At 35.6% G+C, this 12140-nt stretch overlaps 1 protein-coding gene across 2 annotated transcripts; it reads left to right on the forward strand.

Moving 5' to 3' along the window:
• Nucleotides 1-270: 270 nt before the first annotated feature.
• On the forward strand, nt 271-10154 carry LOC126972170 (alpha-amylase-like). Of its 2 annotated transcripts, none has more exons than XM_050818774.1 (9): nt 271-303; nt 1670-1846; nt 3130-3281; nt 3834-4014; nt 6486-6601; nt 7408-7915; nt 8673-8873; nt 9353-9514; nt 10080-10154. In XM_050818774.1, the coding sequence occupies exons 1-9, from the start codon at nt 301-303 to the stop codon at nt 10089-10091; spliced, it is 1512 nt and encodes a 503-aa protein (XP_050674731.1). In that variant the 5' UTR covers nt 271-300; the 3' UTR covers nt 10092-10154. The 2 variants fall into 2 exon arrangements, with proteins under 2 accessions (XP_050674731.1, XP_050674732.1); XM_050818775.1 differs by lacking the exon at nt 271-303 and adding an exon at nt 386-403.
• Nucleotides 10155-12140: the final 1986 nt, after the last annotated feature.

Here is a 12140-nt window from a genome sequence, read left to right on the forward strand (position 1 = left end):
CAAATTAGCCAATACGGCGAAAAGTCATGCTCATATTTAAACTCGAATTATTATTGCTGTTGTTATTTATAATAATATCTTTCCCAAGCCGATTATTGATAATAAATTAAAAGATAAACAGGCACCACACGCGAAACTGATTATCCAGTATTAATTTGTTTATTTGTGCCCATAAGTTTAAATGAAGGTTAATTAGAAGGCTTATCTAAAGATTAATATTTTTGATATAGATATTTATACCATTGCATTGATTATTGATAATTATGATGTAAACATTATTGTTGGACTCGGTGGCACAAGATGGTAAGTGGCAAGACATACTGCATTTATTTATATAAATTATGAAATCATAAAATTATATTTGGTGAGACCGTAGTGGGAACAATTATTGCTATCCGCAATGGTAGGATTAATCAGTGTTCATTAGACTAAATCTGACTCTTCCTCTGGAAATATTCTACACATTTGCTGTGATTTAATGCTTTGTTATTAAAAATACTTTAGTCTTCTTGACTACAGTAGGAATAAGGCGTAATCTTACTTACACCGCGAATGCTTTCCCATCGATCAACGAAGTCTGGCATGATAGAATCACGTGAGACACATCTTGCTAGGCAAAGCCACGTTATCCAACCGATAAGACTTGCGGATCCCCAAGCTAAGAGCATTCTCCCAAAAAAAGTAAAGACCTTGGATTTAACTATTCCTTAAGCGTTTGCCTCTTCTTAACTATTTCGCATTAGAATATGAATACACATTCTAGAAAAAAAAACAATATTCTCTAGCTGCTTTTGAAAAAGGAACTCATTTGTTGAGTCAAGGTCGTAAATTTTATTCCTGCATTTCCAAAACAATTTTACTTAGTATACACAAAAATCAGTAAGGTAAATGCTGAAATGCCGATTGTTGTAAACACACGTAAGCCAATACATACGTAGACCTACCTACAAGGCTACAGGCAACTATGCTCTAATTGATCATCGTCTTATTATTTGATGCATTTATATGTAATATGATGATGTAGCTGATACCATTCAGAGCCCTCAAACAAACTTTGTAAAGTGCATCAAGTTTCACATAAACCGACGACCTGTCAGCGTCACTAAAGTCTTGTAAATTTACTACTCTGTAGTATCTTTCTTACCTATTAATTAGGATTGAAATAATCAGTTTTGCTCAAGCATCATCAAGACATAGAGTCAAATCAAAAATATTATATTTCGTAGTTAGATTGCATTACACTTGAAATATGTAATTTTTTCATACAACTCGTTCGGAAGGCAGATTTCTTTAGAGAAGCACGAGCAAGAAACTCTGAGGTTGCTCTTTTCAAAACAGAATGGTATAACAAGTTCTTATTTTCAATTAAATTTACAAATCATTTCAATTACAATGTATGCAAAGCCATGCAACAAAAATACACATATAAACGATGCGGGACTCGAACGGTTAGCTCAGTTTGTTTTGAGCGCTGGCACGGAACGCCAGAGGTCGTGGGTTCGAGTCCCGAACCCAAGCAGATTTCCCGGTACGAGCATGACGCATGGACTCCCTTGACCATATTTTAGGGAAGGAAACGACCCGCCCCACGTCACCGCCACAAGCAGTGGCATAAAGCGAGCACGACGATGATCAAGAGATGATCATAAATTGACATAATATTCCACAGGTTCGTCTCCACATCATAGTAAGTTTCTTCACGGTCCTGAGCACTATATCAGCGTACAAAAATCCGTATTATGCCAGCGGAAGATCCGTGAATGTTCACCTTTTCGAATGGAAGTGGAATGACATCGCTGATGAATGCGAGCGGTTCTTGGGACCTAAAGGATTCGGTGGAATTCAGGTATATTGTATACAGTTCCTTTGTTCTTATATTTATCACTCAGACTACAGAACGCAGAAAGAGTGGCAACGCAGTTATGGGGCTTCTCTAATTTGTAACATAGGGCGTTAATGTTACGTAATCACATACACCTTATGACAATTATTGCCCTACTAACTGAACCTTAAAATTACAAAATACTTTAAAACTTTTCCCGAGTCCATACGAAGGCACCGAGCTTCTAGGAAACGCGGGACAACATCTGACACGGGGACACGTGAGGTGATAAAGTGTTTACGTTATCGAAAACGTGGTAGTTAGGTTATTATTTAAAATCTGATGACTGTTCGTGAAGAATTTATAGATATAGAAAATTATCTGCACTCAGAGTTAGGTTATTATTTAAAATCTGATGACTGTTCGTGAAGAATTTGTAGATATAGAAAATTATCTGCACTCAGAGTTAGGTTATTATTTAAAAGCTCATGACTGTTCGTGAAGAATTTGTAGATATAGAAAATTATCTGCACTCAGAGTTAGGTTATTATTTAAAATCTGATGACTGTTCGTGAAGTATTTGTAGATATAGAAAATTATCTGCACTCAGAGTTAGGTTATTATTTAAAATCTGATGACTGTTCGTGAAGAATTTGTAGATATAGAAAATTATCTGCACTCAGAGTTAGGTTATTATTTAAAATCTGGTGACTGTTCGTGAAGAATTTATAGATATATATTATTATCTGCACTCAACCCCACAGCTGCTTCAGTCAGATTTGATGTTAATTAAATAGTTCGGGAGTGCACAGCCTGTGTTGTGTCAACTCCAATTTATAAATCACACTGTGTTTAAATAAAACCTAGTCACATTATTTTCAGTCAAAATGTACAATAACTTGTATTCATAAGTCTTGTAGCCAGATGTAACAACTTCAACTTCCCCTTTTATAGGCCACAGAATACCTTTATATTTCTTCCTTTACGGTTGGGATTTTTACATGAATATCTGGAATTCCTCGTCCTCCCCCATAAGGAACAAGAAAGTGCAGCATAACGCATTGCTCACCATTAACACCACACTACACTCATCCTGTTGTAGGACCTCCGAATGGTGCGAAGCTATGCTAGCTAATGAGTAAAGCCAATTTAAATAAATAAACTAAAAGTTTGTTTAAGAATAATTGAGAATGTTCTGTGAGTAATAAAAGACGCATGTAACATTTGCCTTAGCATAAGTTCAGCATAATCACAGCTTTCGCATAAATAGTATTAAACATAAAATAATTATATTTAATTTGTCACAGATATCACCTCCCAATGAAAATGTAGTGCTTTGGGCATATAACCGACCCTGGTGGGAGAGGTACCAGCCAATGTCTTACGCGCTTCACACAAGATCAGGCTCCGAAGCTGAATTCAGTGAAATGTTAAGACGATGTAATAACGCTGGAGTAAGGTAATATGATATAATTTACGGCGAATAAAAAACGTCGCAAATGTGTTGGTCTCAGTAAGTCATACATTTTGTGCCGTTTGTTGTCAAGACAATTGGCCCGTGGGGCCCAGAGGCGCGGAGAATGTACAAATTTACTATCTACGCGCCTCAATAGGGCTACGCAACGCGGTAATGCTACCAGAATTATTAGTACGATAACAATCGTTTTATAATATAATATTTCATTTTATTATTCCAACTGAAGGACTAGCATCCACGGTCATGGAATGTGTAAAACGGACAACAATTCACTCCTTGCGGCCGAGACGCCTTCGGAAAGTGTAGCAATTCTGTACCTAATTATAACTAAAGTAATTTGTAAAACTAGTTTTCTTGGTTTAATTCTTTAAAGCAGACGGTGCATATAGATTTTTATCAGGGGTCTGAAGAACTGTTTATAAAACATGACTACCTATAGGTATCACCCACAGTAATTAAATTAAGAAGGTATAATAGATAAGATTGAACTTCTTAATTCACGCTATAGTGGCTAATACAAATTGTTTGTTGTAGAGTTTACGTTGATGCAGTGATCAACCACATGACGGGTGAGCCTTCAGAGAATGTTGGTACAGCTGGTAATACCGCCAATTTCCGAGAATGGTATTATCCTGCTGTTCCCTACACTAGGGAGCATTTCAATTGGCCACATTGTGTCATCGATGGAATGGACTACGTAAATAACGCTTGGAGGGTAAGTGTCCAAACTCCAGCTATGATCTGAATCTCTCAATTTAATATGCACAATCTGCATCGCGATTTATTTCCTTTTCATTATCCATTTCATTCATATTATGTAGGTACCAGGCTCCTTTGTACAGGATGACGGCTAGATTGTAGGTATCACAGCGGCGCCTTTTTCTGTCGTGAAGCAGTAATGTGTGAACATTATTGTGTTTCGAACTAAAGCTAGTGAAATTACTGGGTGAATGAGACTTAACAACTTATGTCTCAAGGTGACGAGCGCAATTGTAGTGCCACTCAGAATTTTTGGGTTTTCTCAAGAATACTGAGTGGCACTGCATTGTAATGTGCAGGGCGTATCAATTACTTATCTATCATCGTCCCTTATTTTCATAAAAAAGGTATATTATACAGACTGCCTTATAAAGGTGTTTCGTAATACTTAGTCAATCTTTTTCGTATTTGAAGAAAGACTTTTGTGGCGTGTTTGTACAGAATGACTTAATAAAATAAGTTACACAGTTCAAATAAATTTTTAATTAGTTAAACTGTTGGTCTTATTAAGTAAGTAAGAAATTATATCTTTATTTGGAACAAACACTACAAATACAGGTAAACATTTACAAAATATCATAACAAATAATATGAAAAACTTATCAAAATTATTACGAATATAATATACATACATACATATAGTTATAAGATTTGTTTTGATTAAATAATTATAAAAAATATATATACATACCTAATCTACTTAAAACGAACATACATTAAGAACCAAAGAAAAAACTAAAGTAAGGCTAATTCTATATCAACATAATAAGGTGGTGTTTGCAATGTTTTGTCCCAAAAAGGTTTGCTACTCAGCATATTAGTTGGGTATCACACAACACTGTGCTTCAGTCAAGAAGGCGGCCGTCGCGATTACAGCCACATAAACTGGTCCTAGATTTAACAAAAGACAGCTAAGAAATGGAAGGGAATGAGAGACAAGTGAAAAAGAAGGGAGAACTTTCAATGGTTTTCGTTTGCAGTGTACAGTGTGGATAAGGCCTTAGAAGTATTCATTCCAATAGATGCTTCCCGCTGGTGTTACATACAAATAGGACATATGAAAAATAATAAAACTTCAATTAATTTTATTATATAATATTTTTGTTACCAGTTATTTATTAAATGACACTATTTATTCCAGTCCTCGTTAATAATCAGGAATTTATCTATAAACTTAATTGTCATGGCTGGGTTGTATCAACTAACTTTACCAAAAAAATATGTTAAAGTACCATAAAAATGTGTTGCACCATTTGACAATTTTTAGAGACGTCATAGCTTTAACTGTCAACCGTAACCGGTTTAAGCATTTGTTGTTAAAGCTAGTTGTTAATGTTAAATAGCTAAATAGCGACCTGTCAAAATTTTCAAATAATATTCGTTATTGACTTGATATATCACTTTTTAACTTTAACTATATCAAGGAATATGATGGTGCAATTTATTCCGCAGTCTATGTTAAAGTCAGCGTTACTGTTAACGTAAAATTTGACTTAAATCTTAACTATAACAGCTCATATGATACATCCCAGTCTAATACAATATGCTTTAAATTTTGGGTGGGTTCAAATTCAAAGGAACATAGCCGTAGATCCAACTTTCAGTCGAAGAAGGTGTGACTAGTGGTATGCCTGGCAAATCCAGTAATTCACAACGAAACAGAGTTCGCCAATGATTCTAGCAATGTTATGAGATTAATGACAATAGCGTGATCGGCACCGTGCAATTCGTGAATTGTGATTTGAAGGACTTAAATAATTCATGGATCAAGTGCATTCTGTCTCTTTTATGCAAAATCATGAAGACAATCACGGTTTACGCCTAAAAGTCTGGCTAATTAGGCGAAATATATTATCTTATGGCACAATACAGTAATAGAAGAGTACTTTAACTTCATATGAGAGCGCTCGAATCGGCGCAAGCACACCTACACACGACTTAAAAGGCCGCTAAGCAATCTTGGGAGTCTTCGACGCCGCCGAGACTGGTCGTTGTCCCAGTTAACGCTCTGTTCAAACTGAGGCGACGCGCGGAACGCGGGACTTGTATGGACGTGTTCAAATTGACGCGAGTAATCGCCCAAGTTGAAGCGAAACAAGAGCGGGACGCCCGGCAGGATTGTTTGATCTCACAATGCATGATGTTTCTCCACTGAATAACCAAAAATGACACGCGGGAAGTCGCGTCAGTTTGAGAGGCTAAGCGAGCGAGCGAATTACGCTAAAACACGTCTCGCTTCCCGCGCGTTATTCGCCTCAGTTTGAACAGAGCTTAAATAAGCTGCGCCGCGCCATTCGAGTCGTCAATCTTTTATGTATATACCAACCCTAACGCTCCCACCAGACGTAGATATAAATTTCAAGAAGACCGCTGAGTCACGCTACTGTTCTCCTTATTATGTAATTATTGTATGGAACTTTCTTACAGGTCCGCAACTGTGAGCTGGTAGGACTGAAGGATTTAAATCAAAGCAATGAACACGTGAGACGGAGTATTGTCGATTTTATGAATAGACTTATTGATTTAGGCGTTGCTGGTTTTAGGTAATATTCATTTTTTACATAATTTAAAAGCTATAAGTTATACCTACCCTTTTAATAAAATTAAAAGTCAGAGTCAATATTTTTATTCAAAATAATACCTATGTTTTTAAAAAATGAAATTGAATTGAATTGTCAATTATGTGTCTACACGGCGACCGATTCGTGAAGCTAAAAACTTTGTAAATTATGTACTTATCAGGTTACTGAGTTATCAGAGATTGCGTATTTGAAGGAAGCAATAAGTACTTGGCCAAACATTGCGGGTATTCTAAATTTTACAAATTCATTTGTTAGAATTTGGACATTGGACGTATGCAGTGGAGGATGCTCCCAAAGCGTGCCCCTTTTTATTATTATTTATTTTTATTTTATTATTTTTTCATTAGAAAAGTAAATGAATGACGCAAGACATTCCTAATGTTCAGTGCTCTACCAATAACAATGCAGTGCTAACTACTCAGATTTCATTAAAAACCTCAAAATTCAGTGCGGCATCGCAGTTCCCTATCCGAAATTGACATTAGCAAAATAATTCTGCTAATGTGAATTTGTTGTTTAACAGCTTAGCTGTTCATTGTAAAATTTCCCATAGGTATACATAAAAGGGTCATATTATATCCTGAATTTTCTAAAAATTCCCGAGTGCGATCCAAAAGTGACCAAGAAGGCGGACAGAAGCTCGTTATTCAATAAACAGTAGAACTTACAAACATTTTAATAATCTAAATTTACAATTTGTGTTTATACAAGAATAACCTATTGCTCGTAGTTTGGACTTTAATCATACAGAAATCTGCACATTACAGAATCGACGCAGCAAAACACATGTGGCCTCAAGACTTGCGCATCATCTACGATCGTCTACGAAACCTCAATACTGCTCACGGGTTCCCACAGAACGCTCGTCCTTACATCTACCAAGAAGTTATTGACTACGGTGGGGAAGCCATCAGCAGGGACGAATACACACCATTAGCAGCTGTCACTGAGTTCAAAGCTGGAGCAGAACTGAGCAATGCATTCAGAGGCAATAATCAACTCAGATGGCTACAAACGTGGGGTACACAATGGGGTCTGTTGGAAAGCGGTGATGCTCTTACATTCATTGATAATCATGATAATGAAAGGGACCACGGTGGTGGTGGAAATGTATTGACATACAAACTGTCTCGTCCGTATAAAGCAGCTATTGCTTTCTTGTTGGCGCATCCGTATGGTGAGCCACAGATTATGAGCAGTTTCGATTTTTGGGACACCGAGATAGGCCCGCCTATGGATAATGCAGGCAACATTATATCACCTTCTATTAATTCCGTAAGTTGTATTAACTATTATTTATTTGTTTTTGTGTTTGGAACACCAACAGCTTTACAAACATAATGTATGTTAAGCTTAGATTATAACAAAACCAATTTCAGCTTCTCGCTTCTAAAAATCGAAAAATGCAAAAGAGCACGTGCACTTGACAGTAACTATGCATCACATAATGCTATTTACATCAATTTGGCACGTTAACTAAGTGCCGTTAATACGAGTAACAAGGTATTAAGAATTACGAAGTTGCAGTAACACAAGTTACCTCACCTGAGTAACACTTGTATTAAAGAGGTCAATATAATATTCTTTGGATAATTTGTTAAAAGTTTTGACGTTTTAGCTAGGAAATATGTTAGATTATGACGCAATGGCTTGGCAGGAATGTGGACGTCTAACTTGGCTCTAGCTAAGCTAAGTTCAGTTTAGCCTTTAACGCCAATAGCTATTTAATGGAAGCTATGTATTTTTTTTATGGATGAGTAGAGCTGTTAAAAGCTTATGTGTTTACTCATTACACATGCTAGATCTGATGGTGAGGGATCACCTTCGCCCACACTCTCTGACCAAGAAGTCCCCGTGTCCTCTAAACGAACACAATTTTGGGCTCTTTTAATAAATATTCTATTTATGCACTCTTGTGAATGAATAGAATATGTGTATAAAAGATTATTGTGCTATTAAATAATCATAATCTACTGACTAGTAAAAAATTTGAAAAAAAAATTACTTTAGTTGTTATGTCGTTAACATCTAGGATGGGACCTGCGGAAATGGGTGGGTTTGTCAGCATCGCTGGAGACAGATCTACTCCATGGTTGCATTCAGGAACGAGGCTGGTGATGCTGGGATGAACAACTGGTGGGATAATGGAAGTAACCAGATCGCCTTTAGCAGGGGAAACAGAGCTTTTATTGCATTTAACAACGATAACTGGGATCTGAACCAAAACTTAATGGTACGTCAAAATTTATATTCTTGGATTCAAGGTAGTGTAGACAATCGAAACTACTACTAAATTAATGAATGCTGAAAAATTTTATTATTATGATTTAATACGAGTAGAAAAAAGATTTCATTCGAGTTACGTGTTAAAAAATTCTCGTTGATTCCGAGGTAAACAATATATATTTTTATGTGGAAAAGGAGGACAAACAAGCGTACGGGTCACCTGCCGCCGCCCACATAATATTGCGACACCAGAGGAATCACAGGAGCGTTGCCGGCCCTTAAGTAAGGTGTACGCGCTTTTTTTGAAAGTACCCATCGTATCTATTTTTTCCTGTTATATCAACTCTCTAAGGCTGTTCTAATAATCTAGAAGGAAAAGGAGGGAACTCGAAATCGAACATTGATAACTAAGGATTGTACGTTTCTTTCTTCGTAAAGTCTCCCTTTCTTCTAAGTCAATAGAATTTAAGGTTATAATTATTTCAGACTGGACTCCCAGCTGGGACATACTGTGACGTCATATCAGGCACTAAAGTGAACAACAATTGTAGCGGAAAGACTGTACACGTGGGAAGCGATGGCCGAGCACAAATATCTGTGGGTGCTCAGGATTACGATATGATGGTGGCAATACATGTTGGATCTGAGGTGATGAAAATGAAATAGATTTTTTTCAGTTATTTTTGGGTTTTGCGTAAAAGTTACATATTTTATTGTTAGTTATATTGTTAGTTATAGAACGTGCTCTGAAAAGGTCATGCAATGTGTGAAAATAAGTAGGTATCATGTATGTTAATTATTAAAAATAGTTAATTTTCAGGAACATATCACATTTACAAACATATTTTAAACTTTCAACTTATCGCGGTTGCGTTCAGAAATGTCTGAGTTTCATGCTTTGGATAACAACCGGTGTATTTAGTTAAGTAATAGAAATTCTATTTTGTGGTTTATGAGTATGGCTTGCATATGCCAAAAAGTTAGTACATATAATAATATGTAAAAAGAGTATTTTAGTATAAAATATTCGTGTCTTTAGAGTATACATATCTAAAATAGAGAATAAATACTGTATGTTAGAGCATCGGTTTTTTTCCATTCATCATTTGAAGTTTTGGTTCTTGTAGTAACTTCAGTACTCGCAGTGCGCAAGTTAAAATCTTTGTCCGCCTCTTCACAAATAACTCACGAATGTGTATTCTTATTGTTCCAGAGTCGGCTGTGATCTGGAGGGGAATCTGATTTGGGGAAATATAAATGAAATCTGACTGTTATTGTATCCTGTGATTAAAACATTTAAACATAAATAATAAGTGTTTTATTTTCTTAACGCAATCACCAGGTCCTCGAAAAATTAGGGTTTTTACAGCAACTAAGACATCTTTAAGAATATAACTCCGTGAAGTAGTAATACCTATATAATAAATTTTTGGAACGAAATAGAATATAAGAAAATATAAAAGAAAATGTGTCGTTTAATTTCGTATGAGTAAAGGTAGGGATATGTTTTTATAATGCCTTTAAGATTATATATATGTATGTATAGTATATATGTATAGTAAGTATATATGTACTTTAAAATCCAAGATGGCTGCCGTTCAAAATTATCACAGCTACGCTATGAATATCGTTTTCATGGTGGCAGAAAATTAATTGAACCACTATTCAAAGCCATATAATAATAATCTTTTTGATTATATTCTAAGTACTTTAGACCTAACTCCTTTTAGATACATAATGTTCGTCTGTGTACATTTTAGGCACGAGTAGGCAGAGACTGCGGATGTCCACCCTTACCTTACCTTTCTATCACGCCCAGTTTTATACAAACTCCCTATTTTCTCTCGATACTCACCCTTTTTAGGACATTTGAATTGAATCCTCGTTCCACCAGATAACCGGATATAATGGTTTATGGCCACTGTCCCAGAACAACATTATACCTAAATAGTAGCTACGCATGTGTATAACATTACTTAATCATCTACCTCTCGAAATAAAAAACTTACCACAGAAACGATTTACTGGACTCCTGTTTAAATGGTTAATCGACAAAAAATTATAGTATTAAGGATTTTTTTTAATTTCAAGTAAACTTTTTGCATGCTAATTTAAATTAGCCGAATAGAAGACACTACAATAAATTTAAGATCTATAATGTAGTTATACTGTATTCGACCCAATAAATAAATTTCATTTAATTTCACAGATTTGACCTGGGAAGAAATACTATCCACAACCACTCTATAAATTTGTCCACGCAATCTATTTATTCATCTTCTCAACATGACTTTTACCATCATTGTCATTGCAGCCAAAAGTCGTCCACTGCTGGACAAAGCCTTTGAGGTTAAAATACGATACACATTTATTAAGGAAGAACGAGAGAAATACTATATGATGGTCTCTGATATGGTACGGCACATCCATTAGATACATTGCACAGAATAAATATTGATCTTGTCAGACGAAATTGTTCTGAACAACACGCGATTGCACTCGAGACAAAAAATGCTTGAAATCCAGTGTTGGCTGTAGGAAAGGTCAAACACCGAGCCTGCTTATAATAAACAAAGGAGCCTTCCACATGCTAAACATGCAACTATGTTCTAATTTAAAAATAATTATGCATACTTAAACTTGGTCATTAAAAAAAGAAGTGATGAAGAATATGGAAATCTCTATAAAAGACAAGAGAAAAGTATTCAACTCTTGCATACTGCCTTGCCTTACCTATGGTTGTCAAACCTGAGCCCTTACCCAAAAACAACTAAGTAAGTTAAAAGTTTGCCAAAATTCAATAGAAAAGTTGGGGTAAAGCGCCAATACAAAGTGCGATTGGATCATATCAAAGGACAAACTAAGTTCATAAGCATAGAGAAAACAATACGCACGTTCAAATGGAGATGGGTGGGGACTACTTTATGAGGGATGGAACACCAAAATGGATTAGAGCAATAACTGAATGGTATCCCGGAGGAGATAATAGGGATAGAAGAAAGCAGTTCATACGATGGATGAATGAACTGAAACAGATAGGAGGACCACTATGAATTAGAATATCAATGAACCAGAAAGAAATAAACGCTTTATTATTATACTTAAACTACACTGGCCTGCAAAAGTAAGTATCACACTTTTCAAATTTTTTTTTTCTTAACTATAGAAGGTAGAGATTTAAGATTAAAAACGTTTTGTTGCAAATTTTATAGGCTTTAATTCTTAGTAACTAAAATTATACATTAGTAACATTTTTAATTTAAAAAAGATAAAT

Source organism: Leptidea sinapis, chromosome 25 (genome assembly GCF_905404315.1).
Source record: "Leptidea sinapis chromosome 25, ilLepSina1.1, whole genome shotgun sequence".
NCBI classification, from domain to species: Eukaryota; Metazoa; Arthropoda; class Insecta; order Lepidoptera; family Pieridae; genus Leptidea; species Leptidea sinapis.

What these genes read in the sequence shown, in the direction of transcription:
- LOC126972170 (XM_050818774.1), top strand. An exon ending in AAGGATTCGGTGGAATTCAG is followed by an intron (nt 1,847 to 3,129) that starts GTATATTGTATA and finishes AATTTGTCACAG; the next exon opens with ATATCACCTCCCAATGAAAA. An exon ending in ATCTGAACCAAAACTTAATG is followed by an intron (nt 8,874 to 9,352) that starts GTACGTCAAAAT and finishes TAATTATTTCAG; the next exon opens with ACTGGACTCCCAGCTGGGAC.